The following is a 20,603-nucleotide window of genomic DNA, read 5'->3' on the forward strand; positions in this document are numbered from 1 at the left end:
TGTTATCTGAAACAAACACATTTATTGTAATTACAGTGCATTTGGCAATGCATCATCCTATAAGTATCCAAACAATATGGGGATCCCTGAGAATGAGACCAGGTTTGACAAGGAACAATTCCTGGCCTTTCCTGCTCGCGTGAATTTAAAAAGGGGATTCGGACTACGCACCTCACGTGCGGACAATAATCTACCGGCCCCTCCCGCGTACCTTTATGGCCTTCTGGATGTTGACGCAGGATTCCCGGATGGTGCAGAGCAGGTTGTTGAAGCGGCCCATCTCCTGCACCAGCACCGTGTTCATGCTCTGATTGTAGCTGGTGGGGAATCGCCTCAACACCGCCTCCAAGTCAAAGTCGGCAGGCAGCTTGCTCAGGATGTCAGCTGCCACATCAAAGACCATGTCATCTGAGGATTTGGCGTCTCCGCCTGAAGAGCGGGACTGATCACAGACACAGAGCGACAGAGGACGGATGAGAAGGGGAGGCAGGACTTGTGGCTCGGATTGGTTTGACAGTTCATCATTTTTCGGAGGACATTATCCTTTGCTGTCAAATTATGCATTCCCTTTTTTTTTAGGACTCTTTTGCATCCATGCTATTTCGATCCTGAAAAGATCCTGATGTTAAGAGGTTCCGACTTCTGACTTGGCCTTGCTTGTATTTCATCATCTTTCTGCTGAATTGATTTAGATTTATGCTTTCAAAAAGGACACAACCTGACACAGAATATCATAGTCATTTGATATATGACTCCTAATTTCACCTTCCCTTTCTTTATTTGGAGACATTTCTCCGGCTAGCTGACAGCTACCAATGTAACACCATTGATGATGAGATCCTAGGCATATATTCACTGGAGTCCCACTGTGAACGAACACACAGCTTCACCCACACACAAAAGAGCCTCAGAAGATGGAAGGCGTTGCTACATTTCTCCCAATTTCTCCCACACAGTCTTTTGACACAATCTTATCAACAATTCCAATGATTATTCATGCTGATAATTATTCACTCTAATCTGTGATTCTTCCGCTTTCCCTTCTCCAACTTGCATCATTTACCTATTCGATGCTCAGTCACTAGCCAGCGGTAATGGATAATCATTGGCTAATGGCATTGAGGTTACAGTAGGGGAATGACAAATAGCTGTTTCATTCCATTGGAAGCGTCTCCCCGTTTATTGGTCATTAAGACTGATGGGATCGTATTAGATGCTAATAAAGTCCACACGTGACTGAAGCCATTATTAATCTTGTTGAAAGGAGTCTATATGAATAAATGCCAGACTCCATTGAGCTCTAATTTTAACTTGAGGCGGAAATGCCCGTGGAAGTAATTTTCTATTTGTCTGTGGCAAGCCAGGTCTGCGTACCCATGCATATGTACACTGAATACTATTGTCTTAACGAGATTAAAAAGATTAAACCAGAGGGGTTGGAATGCATAGGATGCAAATAGAGTATGTGTTCACGTATGGCACTCTGTGCTTGTTGTATATGGAAATCACTCGCAGTTGTTTAATATCAAGTTTAATTCCCACAGGAATGTAGGCTCCTGCGCTAAGTGAGAGGCACTGCTCTGTGTCTTAAAATAAATAAATGGATACATGGAGGGCTAAATAAACATCCTTTGCAGGAGAAGCAGTGCTTCTGCCGTTTTTAAGTAGGTCTTTTTGCAAAATCTCTTCGATTTGATTTGCAGCAAACGTTGACTGGAGCCAGGAAGTGGTACGATATAATCCTGAATAAGCTAGCCTAGTCCAGGTTGGAAAAAACTCCACAGAGCTGAGATATAATGATGTGGGATCACACAGCTCCGCCAACACCACTGTGACTCATACTGTGTCAAAGGAAGACAAGGGATCTTTTTCTGGTTCTTTGACAAGCCTCTCTACAAACAACTGAAATATTTATTTAGATTTTTTCTCTTGAATTAAATCTGCATAGTACATTTTAATGTAGGGCGATGAAATATTTAATGCTGGCAAGGACACTTATAAAAGACGGTGGAAACTCAAGGGAAGCATATTGATGCCGTTTGTGTTCATGTGAGACTGTATTTCAGTGTGTAGGTACACGTGTTTTAATGGGTGTACTCTAGTCAGGTTGTTTTGTGTGCATGTGCGTGTGGTGCATTTGCTGGGTGAGAGTGTTTGGATGCTGTCGACAACTTGAAAATGCACCAGCTAAGCAGTGACATTCCAACTGAGCATCTGGGATGTTAGCCAAGAGGGGGCGCATCGGTTTCGGTAAGCGACCCAGAGCTGCTGGCGCTTGAAGATCAGTGCACTTCTCTTCTTTTTTTGTATTTCACCTGTACCCATGCCAGGCCACAGTGCTGTTTTTTTCTGGCCCAATTTTATAGTCACAATCCTCCAGGTCATTTAATGACATAATAATGAATTCAGCATCGCATTGCTGTGTGGAATTCTGGCCCTCCAGCTTTGTCATTCTAATAATAGCATTAAAAATAAATCTTTTTATGTTCAGATGTTGCAATGGCTCAAAGAAGCTGCTTTACAAGAGATAGTACACAATCTAGGAAGTAATACTCTTCTACTTTGTGTTGCACGTGTCCAGGTGGATTTACCTGTGTGAGCAAGATGCTGTTGAACAGTAGTTGCGTCTCCGCCTGATCCTTGGTGATATCTGCGTTGGCATTCATGCCAAAAATCTCCGGCGACGGGTTGAGTGGCAGCGACTTGGTGTATTCTATGTAGCTGTTGTACTGGAACCCGGGAAGCAGGAAGCAGAGGGAGAGGAGTGGAGTGAAGAGAGACGACCATTTTTAACACAACATCAGGAAACATCTCGAGTAATAACACTCATTGAAAAACAAGTCGGCTCCTTAGATCGCTGACATTTATTATAATGACTATGTAAATGTGACTTCATGAATAAAAGATGTAGTTGCGGGGGGGCTGCAGCACTGGAGAACAAAATGCCAAATAAAATGGAGCGCGCCAAAGATTGCACTTGTGTTAACAAATATATCAACCCTCACTGATGGTGGCTGCCTGCTGTGCCTTGTTACACACATTTTATCTCCTAATGACTTTTTAAAGGTAGCTCAACAAAAGCGCTAAGCAACTGAGTCCTGTAATATGCTTAGTTTAAAAACAAACACATTAAAGTGAGTTTAACTTTTCTGGAGTTTTTCCAAGAGAGATACACTAGGACTTTAGGGTGTTTAGTTAGGGTGCTGGTTCAGCTCTGCTCTTCTAACAGAGTGAAAGCCATGCTGTTGGAGTATATATATATACTCCAACAGCATGTTAAAAATATCTATTAAACAGTTAACAACCGCCCCTTGTGGTGAAGTGAGTGAGTGAGTGAGTGAGTGATTTAACAGTCAGTTTAGCAAGTTGCCCTCCATCTAAAATTTCCATCTTTGCCCAACTCTATGTGGAATATAGTACTGATTTCCCCTGGTAAAAAGGTATCGCATTACCTAATTACTGTAAATCTCATATGCAATTTTTGTGATTACAGCCAAATCCAAGCTGAAATTGTGTTTTATTTATATATATATATATATATATATATATATATATATATATATATATATATATATATATATATATATATAAACTTCTTGATGCTTTGCAATCAAACGTTATCTCAATTTTTTGTGATTTTCTGTTTCTTACATCTTCCTCAGCCGGTGCATAGTAGAGCCCACTGGGATCAAACTTGTAGTCGGGGTCCTTGATGACCTGTGAAGTGTAGAAGATGGAGAGGATAGTGCGCAGGGTCCGTCTGTCCCAGTCATCTGTTACGCGACCTCCGTAGTTACACTCCCCAGTCATGTAGCGGATGGCATCAAACGGCACTTCCTGCAGCAAACAAGAAATCACGCATTTTACACAGGAACCTAAGAATAACCATGCTTAGAGTTTCATGTTTTAAAAGAAGGTAAGCATTAAAAATCGGATGATATCAGTGCGTGCGTGCGTGTATTCTTAGTTTTGTTATAATAATAATAATAATAATAATGAATTTCATTTTTAAACGCACTTTTCTTTCAGAAGAAACTCAGAGTGCGATCTTCTAAAACAGAAAACCTGGCTGAAATTCACTTCACGACCTGGACTTGAAATAGAAACTGACGTAACAGGAGGTGCAAGGTGGGGTTGTGGCCGTGCATTCAGGAAGCGGCACTTGGCTGCAAGATGAAAATGTCACTCCATTGAAAAACAAGATACCCTCTAGCTTATTTCTGCCATCTTTTTTTTCTCACCTACAGGGGAGGGATTGGGAATGGTGGAGGGAGTGCTATCGGTTTGTGGAAAAATGTCAAGAGGGTTTTTGAACATGGCTGATGAAAGAGAAAACTTGAGTGAAGAGGGACCCACTAAGAGACAGAATCTTTATTATGGGCATAGATGTGGAAAATATACGTAGGAGTGGATGGTGTATGTGCATCTCCATGCGAGAGTCAGAGTTTTCCTTTGTGCCAAAGATATATAGTCCATTCATTGGAGTACATGTTAGACAGAGCAATACTGTGCTCGTACGCAGTGTGCGCTAGTCTGCATCCCACACTGTATGAAATATATCTTAAGAAAGATAAAAGTAATTTGTGAAGCAGAGACATAAAAAACAAACACCAACTACCTGGTACTGTTCAAGGAACATGTGTAGCTGCTGTACGGAGATCCGGAGGTCGGTCTCATTGAACTCATATGGAATGTTCCAGCCCAAAGGTCCAAACTTCCTCCTCTCCTGGGTCAGGGCGTGGAAGAAACACAAGCTGTACAGTAGTTTCTTGAAAACAACCTGAGAGGTGGAAAAGCACAAATGGAATGCCTTGTAATCGATCAATAAGTAGATGAATAGTGGTGGTCGTTTAGTATTTCCACAGCTAAAATAAACACACTCTGAAATACACAGCGGGGGTGGTAACAGACAAAATGGAGCACAGGACACCCACTGATGTCGGTATGATGGATATGCACAGCATGCCACCGAGACATACACAGAGACGTGCACGCACACACTGACCGGCTTGCCGCTGCTGCCAAAAAACTCCGGGTCAGAGATGGGGTCCATTAAGAAGCAGCGTGCAATGTTGGCGCGGAGGCCCTTCGGAGCCTCATTGGTCATCTTCACCCCATTCTGAAGCACAGCCACGGGGAAGGTGGGAGACGGGTAGCTGGTCAGCCAGAGCCTGAAGTCTGGGTGGGTCGTGTCTGGGTTCAGCTCCTGCTCACAGCCACAAAGACCATGTCAAGAAAAGTATGTATTGGAAGACGGGTGTAATGTACACTGTTCCCATCTGGTGTATAGAAAGTGTGTGCTTGTGTAGGTGTGTGTGTGTTCGGACCTCACAGACTCTCTCAAGCCTCGGCATCCACGATGTGGCCAAGTGGCAGTTCTGAAGAACCACCCAGGTGCCCTCTTTGATGCCCGTCTCAATTATACGCATAGCAATAGGACCCTGGCCTTGGCCCAGAGAGAGAGAAGTCAGCTTGTTACCGGTATAGCCCTGAGGGATGAGAACAGCAGTGCACACACACACACACACACACACACACACACACACACACATACACGCGCAAACACACACACACATACACACCCTTATGTAGCTGCTTTCTGTCCGGGAAGGAGCCACAATAATTTTCAGTGCTTTTAAGACCAGTCTTGGGAAGCCTGGGAAATCTAGAGGATTCAATTTCCTCTTTCATTTTGCGTTTGTACACACAGCAGGCTTCAAAGCTGCTGAATTTCCCAGGTGTCTCCGTACCTTTTCATCTCCAAACTTAAGCAAGGCAGCCATGGGGTCGGAGCCGGGGGAGAGGATGAAGATGAGCGGGGCACAGCAGTGGCTATCAACGAAGGCCTTACTCAGATTGAAGGGCGGCGCTTCGATGAAGGGACGACCCAAACTGTCGGAAACGAATTCCTGCACCATGGGAATAACCTGGGGGACACATGAATGGAATGAGTTTATCGGTACCGTTTACTGATGTATTTCCAGAGGAAATGTTGTAGATAAAAGCGACGTTTTGAGAAATCAAGTTAAAATTCAATTTCCAAATGACATCCGACTGTCTTTTGGAAAACAGCGTATGAACTGACCTTGTCTGGTCTGAGGCAACGGATAACCAGCATCCTCTGGAACTGGCTCAGCTTGTCCTGCCAGCCTTCAGGGAAGGGAGTCTGATGGGGGTCCTGCAGATATGCAAAACATATTGAATTCAGACTGTACATGAATATCTTACTTCAAAATCTTTGAGAGAAAAAGGTGTAATAATTCTGTTTGTCAACTTTTCTTGGAGAGTTATGCGGTTGCATTGTATTGCTGTTGTGATTGTAATTCAGACGGGCAATCTGTGATGTAAATGGGGAGGGGAGCAATGCGGGGAGATAAATGCATATGTTTGAAAAAGAAAAGAAAGAGGAAAAAGAGAGGTCAAAAGCAACAACAAAAAAGCCACTGGGTACTGGGTCACAGAAATATTTTTGATTAATTCCCGGAACAAGTGTGCCAGAGGATGTGAGCAATGGTAGCGGGAACTTTTGGAATTTTTTTCCCCAAGCTGCTTGTGGAGAGACTTCTGGCTATGTGTGTTGGCAGGTGCTTTGAGACAGATACACCTATTTAGAATCTCCTGGGGATGCTCTGTGTGTACAGGGGTGTGTAGGCCCGTGTGCTTGATTGAACAGCTGTTCTTGCATCAAGATTAAATAAATGTGAATTCTACAACTGGAACAAACTAGATTTAATTGGATAGAAGTGCTGTGCCTGATTCTGTTGATTATAAATCAAAAGATGGTGTGTGTGTCAGACAGCAAAGAGACAAGCATGTGTGGTGCACACATGTTTATGTGCACCGCACGTTGATTAAACAGCTGTTCTTGCGTCTAGATTGCATAGATGTGACTGGCACAACAGGAACAGAAAAGATTTAATTAGATAAAACTTCAATTTCAGATACTATATAATTGAAAGATGGAGCGAGAGTGTGAGTGTGTGCATCATCCACACCTGGCAAATTACTTTCCTCCTACATTCTCTCTTCCCTGTCCCTTTTGTCTGTACAACATTTAAACTAATACAACTCTGCTATTTGACCGGAAATTAAATAACTTGAAAGGGGATTTTTGTATCATCGAATTAGCGAATGGTTTAAGATGAAGTAAAGAGATATAGAATGTGCATTTAAGTAGGATTTTAACAACCATACCAAAGATTAGGACACCATGATACCACTGCAGAAAATAAACAATAAGACCTGTTTGACAGCTATCCTAGACATGTGCTATTTGAAGACGTGCAAAATGGAGGCAATAGCAGAAGCAGAACCTCTTGGGAAAGTGATAATGAAGGGGAAAAAAAGATAAGCAATAATGACATGTATGTCGTTGACATTATCGAACACAAAAGAGCCAACAGTATGTGAAATATGAACGTATAGAATGTGCAAAAAGGTGATGTATTCAGCCACAACCGTTAGTTGTGCAGAGCGGGGGGGGAGCTAGCATGCTGAGCTGCAAGGAAGGCGAGGTTGGCCTGTGGTTCATGTGACAAACCCACTGGAAGATAGCTTTGACCTCTTCCCTCTGCCCTTATTCCTGTTCTCATCCCATCCCACAGCTGCTCACACTGTTGAGCTGAGGGTTGCCTGTAAATTCCAGTCAAAAGACTTCTTTCCCTCCGTCTACTTAACTTCTTCTCTTCTCCACAGTCCATCACTGCCCCCTCTCTTTGATATTGATGAGAAGCTTGATTTTTGTTTGTTGTCTTTGCTTCCTGGAATCTGAGCCTGAACGGCAAGCAGTCACGACTAAGTTGCGGGCAAATAGCTCAGCTCAACACCAACACGTCATCATAGGATGTACCTGTTGTATTTAAAGTAATGCGGAAGAAGACAAAAACTAAACAATAAGCAGTTATATAAACCCAGAGATGTGTTCTCCATGTATAGACCTACTTGGTTGGCTGTAATCTGATCAGGCACACTTTGAAAGAACGACTGCAAATAGCGTTACATTATATATTTTTTACTTTGAGCCAAGTAAATCAAAGCCGTGCCCAATACGATGTTACTGATGCAAGGTTTGGTCACCGCTTACAGACTAACAAAAAGGAAGTTGTTGCCAAGCAGTTTTGCCGAAGAGTGTGTGTGTTAGACCTTTGTATCCACAGACACTGTCTGTTGGCAAAATGCTGATAACCCTACATATCTTTAACATGATTTTATACACGGTAGACCCCTTGTCAAGTGGCACCTTCAGAATATAAATGTTCAGGCGGTAGCTGCAGCTAGATGTGTCCTGATTGTGGTGCTGAATGTGACCCACTTTTAACAGCTAACCTCTGGAACTGCTAATCACGACCACGTCAACACTTTTACAGTTTCTACAACAAGACACCAGCAGTGCCTGCCATATTAATATGCATATGCCGACAACATTTGCATTTTGGGGGGGGATTTACAGATTGTCTCCTCCTAGTTCTCTCGGATATAGTTGATGTAATGGTGCCCTCAGCTCCTTTAAATCCACATTGAAGACTTTTCTGTTTGCTGTTGCCTTTAATTGAACCAGATTCAATTGCTGCATCTCACTACTGCAACTTGTATTACATTTTTATTTTGCTTTTTGACTGTTTTAATGTTTTCTTAAATGTTTTTAAGTCCTGTTTTCTCTGCATTATGTTTTGATGCTTTTAATGGTTTTAAGTAAAGCACTTTGAATCGCCCTGTTATTGAAATGTGCTATACAAATAAACTTGCCTTGCCTTTCTGCACATGCTGATTTTGTCTTTACCATCACAGAAACATATGTAACACCTTGAGGCAGAGCCCCTCCCAGACCGGCCAGGCAGCTTGATGACACTCACTGGGCTGTCGTAGACCGCCTTCCACTCTTTCCTCAGGCGAGCCATGTCTTGACGCAGACTTTTGAAATGCTCCATTTCATTTAAGCGGCAAATCTCGTCCCAAGACTTCTTTGGGAGCCAGGTGCAGGGATTCGAGTGAGGGTTGTCCAGACCCACGCCTCCCATCAGAAGGAAGCGCCACTCCCCCTCATCCACCTACGACATTCGTCGGTAAAAAATGGTAACACAGCGGGGGATTAACCGGAATTTGTGATTTAAAGTGATTTCGTGGGTTGACCATTTTGGGAATTATAGTTGGAAAAAAATAATATGCATGCAAATTAAAAATACAAGATACAGATAATCTACAGCAATCAGAGAGGGGTCTGATTGAGGAAAAACGTGGCTAATCAGCTCGTTTGATTAGCTAACCACTTAAAAACAAACTAATCAAACAACATCTATGGTTTTTAAGTGAAGTGTTATAGATCTGTACACGTGTGTAGTTCCTACCAGTTTGCTGTGCATGAGCAGATTGACACTGAGGCAGAAGGAAAAGAGCAGCTTGTCCTTCTCAAACAGTGAGCGACACACATTGACGTATAGCGTGTAGGTGAAGTAGTCTCTCAGGATCTGCAGTCTGAAGAAGACACAAGTGTATAACCAAACCAGAACTCACAAACTCACCCACATTCATGCACTATTAACGGTCTTCCATTCTTTTCTCTTTTTTTTAATCAGTTTACAAGTCAAATCTGATCTTTTGAGAGGATAAGAAGCTCCAGTATTTACTTAGAGTGGCTTGTGGCAAGAGCATTTGTCAGCCCTGCTTACCTCTGCGCCAAGTCGTCACTCGCGTCTGAGTTGTCGATGGAGCTGATGAAGAGGTTCATGAACCAGGTGAGGGAGTACTGGTACATGGGCTCAATGTTAGCCAGGTCAGCAATGGAGAAAAACAAGATGGCTGAGTGCATGGCAATCGGTGTGTAGCCCATGCGAGTCTCATCAATCTTCTGCTCCGTCACCTCAGCCACGGCCTGCTTTTCCGTGATCTCGTTGGCCAACACTTTGGAGCAGGAGAGGATCTTGACGGCCGTCTCGTCCTCCAGGATGTTGCCCTCGGAGGAGGAGAGCACCTCTAAGATTTTATCCTCAATCTCCTTCAGTTGTCTGACAAAAGTGCGAGAGCAATTTAACGTGTCTACCGTTTCCACTTTGAAGGGAGACATTCAATTTGATTAGTTGATTTAATTTGCCCCTTGACTGGTGTGTGCTATTTTCTGTACCGTTTGTTCTCTGCTCCCTGCAGAATGAGAGCCTGTTTCTCTTCCTCCAGGTCGGGCCTTTCTCGGGCCACCACAATACCCAGCAGTTGGTCCTGGATGCCCTCTGGGGTGATCATGAAGTTCAGAAGGGTCACCTACGGCACAGAGGAAGAACTACATGAACCTACTGTACAGTATACAGTATTGTGTGTGTGTGTGTGTGTGTGTGTGTGTGTGTGTGTGTGTGTGTGTGTGTGTGTGTGTGTGTGTGCGTGCGTGTGTGTGTGTGTTTAGGGGTGTCTTGCCCCACCCTTGCTCTTGGTACTTTGCAGTGCAGCTTTGATCATCTTGGCTTCAGTGCAGTTCTCCCAATGAACCTCCTATCCAATCAATTCCAATAACCACTGCAGCTTTGGCAAAGTGCAGGTAGGTTGCATTTACTTTTTTTCTTCTTTTCTGTGAAAAGTGTGGAAGTGTGTCTTTTACCACACAGCCTTAGTCATTCTGCTCCGCACTTACCCGGAGGTTAAAAGCCTATATCTGCTATCTACTCCCTGCCCTAATAAACGAGTGCACTTCTCCAGGGCCTAATTCCATTTCTATTGATGCTGCGGACCCACTCAGCTGGTGGTAAAGACTCGGAGCCCATATAAATCTCTCGTTTGTCCTTTTCACACATACCCCCTCCTTCTTTGCTTCCCTTCCTCCCTTGAGGTCTTTAAGGGCTGCTTTACTAGATACTTGCCTCTTGTATTTGAAAGTATGCATTTCAAATAGGGCGTTAAGGATATAATGGATGCCCTGTAGTATACTGTACTGTAGGCAAAAAAAAAAGATTTTGCCAGTTTTGAAAAATGACTTGAATCTATCTAATGGCTGCCCATAAAGAGCGGGGTCCTGCAAATAGATGGTTGAAATGTGATCTTCAGTAATGCTTTCCAAACCCTTGCCTCTCTGTAATGCAGTTTCCTTTAATGCTCCTTTTCTTTGACTTTTTTTTGGTGAGGGGGAGTGTGTGCTCCATTGGAAAGGTGTCATCAGTGAATGATGATTAATTTTGTTGCCGGGGTAAAAACGTGCTGCCATTTGAGTAGTATGATGCAATAGGTGGGAACCAACCAGGAAAAGTAGGGCTCATCTATCGGTAGAGGGAAATCAAAGGTTGAAACTAACTATTCAGTCCAACAAACAATATGTTGTTAAACTAAAATTAAAAAACACAAAACTAGGAGTCGACAGCCATGCTAGCAGCTTTGTTCAGAACAGAAGTTCTTTGAATTAAACCCTAAAAGCATTTTTGCTTACAAGCTCAATAGGAAAATGCTAACATGCTAATATTTTGAAGGTATAATGTTTATCATGTTAACCACCTTAGTTTAGCGTGGTAAGCATGCTAATCTTTGCTAATTAGCTACTATCACAATGCACAGCTGAGGCCAATGGGAATGTTTTTAGTTTTGCAGGAATTTGGTTATAAACCAAAGTTCTGGTGAAATATCGTATGAATTTGTGCAGTTTTTACTTGATGATGGCTCTGGATAAAAAGTCTATAAATCACCAATATTACTAGGAGTCATCCTCAGGGGAACCTGATTGTGTCGCAAATGTCATGGCAATCTATCTCATAGTTGAGACCAAAAAAATTCTGGGGTCACCAAAGCCGTAGGTATACATCGATTGGGAATCATGATGTCTTTACAATATTTTGTGCCAATCTGTCGAGTAGATATTGAGCTATTTCACTAAATAACTGAAAACGTTCAGCTGCTAATGGTAGTAAAAGAAGTCATAGGATCACCAAAGCCTTCACGAATTCATCCTCTGGAGACCATCAGTAAAAATATTTGATCAATCCATCAAATAGTTGACATAATTAAGTCTGCACCAAAGTGGTGGACCGACCAATTGTCCAGGCAATGTTGCTATCCATAGCGCGGCAAAAAACTCCTTCCACATTATAGAAAGCCCCACATTTTGAGAAGCCAGACTTGTCACATCAATTGACGTCTCCCTCACAAAAAAAATGAATGTTTCAGCTTGCAGAAAATACAGTGCCCCACATAGCAGTTACACTTCAGTGACAATGAACTGTATTATGGAAAGTCAGTTCTACCATTTGGCGTAATAAAAATCCCACGGGACAACAAAACAAACTAGGTTGACTATTGCTATTAGGTGTGATGAAAATAATACTTAAAAGGCAGAGGAATACAGATTCCTGTGACAACCTGTAGTCTAGTAACTCTTTCTATTATCTTCTGTTTTGGCAGCAGCTTTGTTGTGGGAGATACATCTACAGAGGGATTGACGGGTAGCAGCTCAATCTGCATGAAAAGGGTTGGTAGAGGGCGCATGGCGGATTGCAGGAAGCTCATTGCAACAACACTGACATCTGCTGCAAACATGCTATGGCGTGTGACTACTGCCAGGAAATGCTCTGATTACTGTTGTCATGAGTAAAGGAGTGTGTAAGCTCAAGTCTGTCTTTCTGGAGTATGTTTTGAGACTGTGTGTGAGACTATGGATGGAGGTTGCAGTGGCGGCGGTAACGGGACAATCCCTAACTCGCAAATACATATTGAGGACCAGGTCTGTCTGTGTGTCTCAACATGGTGGGATGAATACAACAACGTTTAACAACAGGGGCTGCAGCATTGATGTGTGTTTAGGTGTTAGAGTCACTGTCTTGTCCATGTTAATAATAAAATGAGTTTTTGCAATGTGGAACGATGGATACTAAAAGACATAACGGCGCCTGAGGCTGTTTCTCACTATACAGTACCTTGACGGAGGTCTCAGGCAGGTAGTGTGGGTTGCGTAGCTTGGTTGTGATGTAGAAGCGAAAGTCGGGAGCATATTCGATGGTGGAGTCTCCGAGGCGGATACACACGGCACCAGCCAGTTTAAAGGTCTGTCTCAGCAGCAGAGGCTCCAGGATAGGGTCCAGCTCTTCTCCGACATTCTCCAGCAGCACTGAAACAAAATGTGCAATCTCTTATTGGAGCTGTCATGTTCTAGTACGGTCTTCTGCTGTTGACCGAATCTACTGCCTTGCCAGTTGAACCGTTTCCCACATCACCAAAATCTATGCATCATGGAACTGGTTCCAGATCTCTTTTAGAAAACAGTTTATATGATATTATATTGTCTTGCAGAAAATGAAACGTCTCTACCCTGACATCACATCAAAGACTAATCTTTGAGCTGCTGTAGAGTCCAGGTTAATGACTATTTGCTGTGAAGGCTCCTATAGATCGATGGCAGCCTTCCGTTTCGCATCAAGTCAGAAAATAATCTCAGATAATAATTTTCTCAGGAAATAACATCATTATATTTTTTGTTTGGCTGATCTCTTTACAGGACCGACTTCACGTCATTGTGTGAGTCCTCCTGCCTGTGGGAAGCACTCAGCGGTGAACACTGCTAAACCTGTGCAGCACATGCGCAATACCCAAAACATCAGCGAGGTAAGTATTACATTATCAAGTGCCTTATTCCCATGGCATAATTATTCATGTGATTTCACATTAAGTATGATAATGCTGTTCTGATGTTAAAAACAGTAGCCCATCTATAATTGACGTGAGCCTGAGGTAATAACAAAAGTTGTACAGCATTCAGAGCCAGTGACAGCTGATGAACTTTCTCTCCCACAAACTTCTTCTCCAATTGCTTTGGAGTATTATTTTATCAGGGCACATCACATCAATATTGCTGATATTTCAACAGATTAAACAGTACTGTATGCATTTATTGTAAATCTCTTTGGATTAAAAACGTCAGCTAAATGAAATGTAATGTAATAATTTACTAAACATGAGTCCAGCCTTTTAAGACATTGGGCAAGGGCTTCTTTTTTTTCAACCATGCTAAAATAAAGAATACTAGCACATAATCGGGATTACCGTAAAACTGTGAAGTATGAGGGTGAAACTGTAGCCCCTGGGGACTATTTTGCACCCTGCAAGGACAGGCTACTCTCTTGCAATCTGCCAGTAAGCAAAGACCCAGTGGCTGGCTGAGTTGGGTCATTATTTAGATTGTAATGTCTATAGAGTTGTTTCTGTCTGTTTTAAGCTCTAATTATTCCCTTGCTGTTGCTCCCTTACTAAAACAAGAAGACGAAAGTATGAGCAAACACGCACTGCTAAAAAACAGCACAAAATAATCGTCACACGACGTCTGCCTACAATAGTGAATTTGATCCTGATACTCTGCAAGAACTTTTTTTCGTGCCGAAAACATGATTGATTTCTTCACCACATTTGTGTGATTTACAGTAGTTTATATACTGATGGTGCAGTCGGTCTGAATAAAGGTCCATTGGAACATCTCACTCAGAAATATTGCTAGTGAATGAATGCTTCCTCTGTAGAACAGAGAACAAAGGAGAAACACATTCTCTGCACAGCAATAATTAGTCCCTGTGGTAAAGAGAGACCTCAGCAGGCGGGAAGAGGAAATGCAACAATCTGGGTGAGGCAGGCACACACACACACACACACACACACATTGAGAGAAAGACTTCTGCTCACCTGGCGTGCCAAACTGGATGCAGTTCTCCAGAGTGCGTACAAAGTCAGCATCACTCAATTTAATGATATGCAGAGTATTGGCCTTCTCCATGTTTTTCACCCACTTGTTGGCCTGGCCCTGGGGATCAATCATCAGAGGCCACCGCCTGGCGTTCCTACAAGCACACACACACACACGCACACGCACACACACACACACACACACACACACACACACACACACACACACACAGGTGATCAATTGGTGCTGCCTCGTGTCGGAGTGAGAGATCCTGTCTCAACCGTGAGACATCACAACAGTAGGGGGGATGTTGGAGGACAAGAATTGAGATGTAGAGAGAAGCTTAGGGGTGAACATTCCCTTTGAGCACAGTTAGAAGGCTCACAGTTGGGTAGCACACCAGGGGCCATGGTATTGTGATTAAAAAGCAATGTTGCTGCTTCATTTACACAAACAAGCAGATGCTTCGTGTCTTTATTTCGCTGCACCTTAAGGTTGACTCAGACAATGTAACTTGAGCTTTCAGGAAAGGTTACAAAGTTCCGTTGAACAATGGTCTTTTAAAAAAATGTATTAGGTAGACTGATTTATAGTGAGCAATCTAATATTGATCCTTTAATGACTTGTAACCTTTTGTGCTGTCAAAAGCACACAACTGCACTCCGTTAAAACACTGGAACCTATTCCTTATGAACAGTGAGTGAGTAAGTGGCATGAAAAAATATATAGCAGCCAGAAGGTTCCATAAAGATATTCACGCTCAGAGCTACAGAGGCCCTTTGGGTTTAAAAAAAAGAGCAACAATTTACAGGCTCTAAAATGTTGCTTTCACTTTTTTTAAATAGCCAAACATTGATGCGTTTTTCCTCTCGAGAATTCCATGTAAAATCTGAAGATTGTCTTTATTACTCACGAGATTACGATACCGTTGTCTATGGAGAAGCTGTCTGATGGTAGGCCAGCGATGGTCCATGCACGAATCTTTACTGGATCGCCCAGAGAGTTCATCAGAGACATGTTGGGAGAGCACGGTATCTCTCTGCTCTTGCAAAGATTCATCCACTCCTCTGTCTGATCCTGGAGCGGAGTACATTTATTGTTTACGACTTTTCACTTCACGCTGAATAAATGAAAGACAATGCTGAGCTGCAAACAAACAAGAGCATACTAGCTAGTGAACATTTCAGCTGTGTACAGAAATGATAACTAATCCTCCTTTCTGTCCAGCATCACAATGGCCCTCTGGGTGACACAGTGTAAAAGATGACCTTTAAACACAGCAGGCTTACTCTTGGAGACATGTGAGACTCAGCAAAAGGAAAAAAGGAAAAATGCCTTGGTGTTCACTTTTCATCTCCATGCATTTGGATTGTATTAGTCGGAAAGTCCGAGTATGTTAAAGAGACCTACATTAACTATATTAACTATGTATTCAGTCATATTCACTAACGGTGATACCAAAATCAAAAACATAAAACAATCTATGTTCGGTGCAGGGTTTTAAGTAACGCAATTAATTAACTTCCAAGTATGCACCGCCTACTCCCTCTGCCTACCTGTCTGTAGCTGGAGGTGAAGGCTCCCAGGTAAGCCACTATGCCAGCTGAGATAAGGATGTCCCCAGTCAGGTTGTTGTAGATCTCTCCAAGATTGACGGCCATTTCGCTCCAGCGCGTCTTTTCTCCACCAAGGCCTCCAATGAGCTGCTCAGCTCGGTCCAGCTTCTTACTGCACAGATCCACCTGGAGGACAACAGAGGCATTCTCAAAGGCATCAAGCCAGATCGCGTGCCTGACCCGTCAGGGTCCGGTAAAAAATCCTTGTCGCACTGTGGCTGTTTCCCCAGGTCAAGGAGCAGAAGGAAGGTCATGCCAGCCAGAGCAAATTTGGGTAATTAAGTAAGTCATTGACTTGGGTTTGCTGTTTGGTCAACCGGTGGCTGCTTTAAGTCCCACAAACAGATATAAAAACCACAAACCTGGCTTTCCAGGTCAGCTTTCTTGTGTTTATTAGCTTCCAAAGTGTCCTGAAGCTTTGTTAATTTATCTTGGACTTCTTTGAGGGCAGCCTGCTTTATCTGGAGGCTCCCCATGGCCACCTTCAGCTCTCCCTCAGCCTGTGCCAGCTTCTCCTTCTTGGGAGCCACCACCTTGGCCACTCTGAAGGAGGATGTAATAAATTAGTACACGTTTACAAGATATGGAACTTCATAAGTAGTGCAGAATCATGAATGAGTTGGACGTGCTAAATATAATACTGGGATAGTCTCCAAAACAGTATCAAAACAGAAAACATAAATCTTTATATGAACTCAACTGTAAGCAGAAAAGGGAAATTGTGAGGATATATTGAGTATAAATGACAACCATTAGCTTCTATGAATATGGGTAACATTTAAGATTGTCAGAGCAATAATGATCAAGATTTCCCTTTAAATGATCTGCAGCTTGATTTGGCTTTTTATATTAATCACTTGGCATATGCAGGGTTATTATTCTTGTGAAGTTACAAACAACCAAGCTCCATGTTCCGCACATAGACGGATGAAAAGCTCTTTCAAGCTTTGTGAATATGCATCAATTTTCAGAACCGAGAACACAGCAAGAGGCGAACATTACTTACTTGTCATACTTTTCCATGGCGCAAACCCACTTACACATGCCTTCAGCTGCATTGGATGCAGTTCGAATCTTCTCTGGTTCAAAGTCTGGGTTGGTGATATACTTGTTGCGGATGATGGCGATTAAATTTGGTGGGATGTTGTCCTTGTCATAGTCATGGAGGCTTTGGAGAAACTTCATGTCGCCCAGAAGCTTTTTGGCCGGGCCCCAAAAGTCCTCCATTTTTTTACCGGATCCTGACGGGTCAGGCACGCGATCTGGCTTGATGCCTTTGAGAATGCAGATGGCCTCCATCACCAGCTTAACAGCTGTGGGTGGGCTTTTCATGGACTTCACCATTGTGATATCCTGTGTATAAAAATAACCACATCTTTAGGCCTGCCCTCTTTACTACTCTACTCCAGTATACCCGGCCTTTGAGTCAATAAAAGGGCACTATCCCACAACATATCTTTTACCTGAGTGGTCAGAGTATTCAAAGCAGCAAGGGCTGATGTCAGGATAGGCTGGGCTTCAGACAGGTCAGCATCACACTCATCCTTGATGGCCTTGGCAGCCATGGCTTGTTCGTTGGCCACGGCTTCGTCCACTTTCACCACCTTCTCTGTCTTGGCCACCTCCACAGATTCATGCTCAATTACCACCATCATCTCATCCACCTCCTTACTGGCCACACGCAGCTGTGGCTGTAGAGCCTCCAGCTGAACTTGCATAGTGGCCACCTGGTCTGCTGCTGACTTTAGCTTCTCGAGGCCCACCTCGTAACGATGTTTCAGCTTCACCACATTACTGGGCAGAAGATGGAGAGAGAGAGAGAGAGAGAGAGAGAGATAAGGAATATCTTTTTTTATTTCCTCATGGATACTGGAATTTGGCTTTTGTGTTAAGAATCGTGCATCTGAAGCAACAAAAACATCTCGAAATCACAATGTACACAGACAGTACATCTTAAATCTTACGCTCTTTTTGTCTTCAGAAGGGCCTTGAAGGTGGAAATGAGTTCCAAGTATGAGGTTGGGGTGACGTAGTTGTGGCGCTGCAACTCAGTCATAAAGCGAGATGATAGTTCTATGGTTGAGGTGTGGAAGCTCTTGCACATGTTGATGCATCCTTCTCGGGACTCATCCGTCATCTTAACGTCCTCCAGGAAGCGACAGGCTACTGCCTGTAGAGCATCCTCTGGCCAGGTCTGAGAAGAAAGGAAATATGCCGTACCGCCATTGAATGTTTTTAAAATATCTGAAGATGATTTTCTGGTAATATCATCAGTGACAACCAAAAGGGAGCCTGTGTAAAGACTTGGACTGAGATCCATCATCCAATTTGTTATGGGTCGAAGTAAAAAAACAAACACAATTGGTATATTCAACCACCTGTGATGATGCACTAACATTCACCTCCTGCACACTGCCTTTGTCTTTAGATTAACTACCTGAAGCATTTTTTGTTGCAACCAACAGCGCACTGGAACGCAACATATACACACACACACACCTGGAACCAGTTAATGGTGCAGCAGTTAATGAGGGCGGGGAAACGTCTCAAGCGGTTCCTAAAGGCATCTCCGATGGGACTCATGGCCAACACCACATGCAGCTGTGTGCGGCAGCGCTCTATGAACATGTTGAAGAGGGACAGCGGGCTGCCGTCCGTCTGCTTGTCGCGGTCACGTTGCCGGTCCAACAGACGCATTAGCTCGCATATTTCCTGCTTCTCGTCAACTGCAAACAGGTTAGGCACCTGGAAACAACCAAAAGATAACAGAATGGTCTGTGTTTGGATGCTGGCTTTGTAAAATAGAACACCCTATCTCTCTGTTTCCCCATTCTATCAATCCACATCTACTTGTATTAATCCATCCCTAAAACTATCCACAAATCTACTTTTCTGGTCTTCATCCAAACAGTCATTCACTGATCAATCAGTTAGTACATGTTATCTTTCCCTCAACTCATCCGCCAATCCACCTATGCCCCCTCCCATTCACTTTACCTCACCAGTGTTGAGCAGGTTGCCAACGTCCTCCAGGAATGACTCCATTTTGATTTGAGTGTCCGTGAAGAGGAAAATGCCGTGAGCATCCCCCTGTGTGGACTTCCTCATGATAAGCTTCAGGTCATCGTGCCATTCAGTGGTTCCGTAGGTCTTGGAGATCTCTACCTGGAAAAGTTCTGATTCCGCCATGTGGGCAGCCAACCGGGTGAGGGACTGTCGCCCGCTCCCGCCCACGCCGACCAGCAGGGCGTGGCCACTCGGCTGCTTGAGGATGCGGGAAATGCGGCACACGTGTTCGATGGCAAAACGGAAGAGCACCAGGTTCATTGGCGCTTTGCTGATGTTGTTGTACTCCTCCAGGTGCGACTCCACCACCTGTCGGAGAAGGTCGAGGTTGTGCACCTCGCGGTAGTTGCGGTCTTCACCCTTGGGGTCATGGAAGTCGCAGAACATGAGGCTGCGCAGGTCATCTTCAGTGACCTCCCCGTCGCAGTCCTGGTCCAGATGCTCGAAGAGCTGATGGAAGTTTTCCTTCATGTGACTCTGAGACACGGCTTGTAAATGTTTCACAAGCCAGGACCGATCTGTGTCGTGAACCAGTCGGTCATAGTATACCCTCAGAACCTGAGCATCAATAAGAAAAAGAAACAGTGAAAGTGAGAGACAGATAAAGAGAGAGCAAGCTATGGAGAGATGGCAACACGGGAAGGTCCAAAGGAATACTATGTTAAACACGTGGTGTATAGCTATATAGTGTACAGCTATTAACTATAGTAAAGAAGATAGATATCTTCAGGTATGCTGTGTACAACATTACCTCATGCATCCACAGCCGTTTGATGACAGTTGGTTCATCTGCAGTCTCTGGCCGCGACAGGCAGATGCCCTGGATGACTCGGGAGACATCGCGCAGATTGAACAAGTAATGGGACTTTGCGGGGGTGGGAAGCAGGTTCTTGGTGGCCTCTCGGTACACTGACATGGTACTATTAACGATCTGAGGGGTCAGAGCTGCAAACTGGTTGGTGAAAGAAAACCTGTAGATGGAATTGAAAATGGAAAAGAAATCAAGGGCCAAGGTAAAAACAATTGTTTCTTTGTGGCCATCCACTACACTGTGTTTTTAAAGGACTCAGAAGTTCATTCAGTGAGCGATTCAGGATGCCAAAGTGTTCTACTGAATGACTCAGAAGGTCGTTTGTACCAGATGCAGTTAGATTTTTTAATGTACACCTTAATTGTGGTTTTTAGATTTAGTATATTTTCTGATGTCGGTCACGTGTCTTGTTTCTTATGGCATTTTTCCATTTTTTCTTCTTTGTAATTTGTCTCTTGTCTGCTGTGCACTGTGAACT

At 43.5% G+C, this 20,603-nt stretch overlaps 1 protein-coding gene across 1 annotated transcript in view; it reads right to left on the reverse strand.

The window, feature by feature from the left end:
- The window catches only part of dnah7 (dynein, axonemal, heavy chain 7), a gene marked incomplete at both ends in the record, with an annotated part of 66,664 nt that overhangs the window by 6,689 nt on the left and 39,372 nt on the right, over nucleotides 1-20,603 (reverse strand). The window contains 23 exons of the mRNA XM_079230946.1: nucleotides 212-442; nucleotides 2,592-2,729; nucleotides 3,652-3,837; nucleotides 4,619-4,780; nucleotides 5,006-5,206; nucleotides 5,328-5,489; nucleotides 5,751-5,927; nucleotides 6,086-6,178; nucleotides 8,853-9,047; nucleotides 9,345-9,471; nucleotides 9,666-10,001; nucleotides 10,118-10,251; nucleotides 12,879-13,069; nucleotides 14,632-14,786; nucleotides 15,546-15,709; nucleotides 16,189-16,374; nucleotides 16,611-16,791; nucleotides 17,255-17,601; nucleotides 17,712-18,042; nucleotides 18,213-18,442; nucleotides 18,748-18,993; nucleotides 19,246-19,872; nucleotides 20,066-20,285. Of these exons, the coding sequence (XP_079087072.1) occupies nucleotides 212-442; nucleotides 2,592-2,729; nucleotides 3,652-3,837; nucleotides 4,619-4,780; nucleotides 5,006-5,206; nucleotides 5,328-5,489; nucleotides 5,751-5,927; nucleotides 6,086-6,178; nucleotides 8,853-9,047; nucleotides 9,345-9,471; nucleotides 9,666-10,001; nucleotides 10,118-10,251; nucleotides 12,879-13,069; nucleotides 14,632-14,786; nucleotides 15,546-15,709; nucleotides 16,189-16,374; nucleotides 16,611-16,791; nucleotides 17,255-17,601; nucleotides 17,712-18,042; nucleotides 18,213-18,442; nucleotides 18,748-18,993; nucleotides 19,246-19,872; nucleotides 20,066-20,285 (5,020 nt within the window). The remainder of the gene's footprint in view (nucleotides 1-211; nucleotides 443-2,591; nucleotides 2,730-3,651; nucleotides 3,838-4,618; nucleotides 4,781-5,005; nucleotides 5,207-5,327; nucleotides 5,490-5,750; nucleotides 5,928-6,085; nucleotides 6,179-8,852; nucleotides 9,048-9,344; nucleotides 9,472-9,665; nucleotides 10,002-10,117; nucleotides 10,252-12,878; nucleotides 13,070-14,631; nucleotides 14,787-15,545; nucleotides 15,710-16,188; nucleotides 16,375-16,610; nucleotides 16,792-17,254; nucleotides 17,602-17,711; nucleotides 18,043-18,212; nucleotides 18,443-18,747; nucleotides 18,994-19,245; nucleotides 19,873-20,065; nucleotides 20,286-20,603) is intronic.

Source organism: Taurulus bubalis (genome assembly GCF_910589615.1).
Source record: "Taurulus bubalis genome assembly, chromosome: 15".
NCBI lineage: Eukaryota > Metazoa > Chordata > Actinopteri > Perciformes > Cottidae > Taurulus > Taurulus bubalis.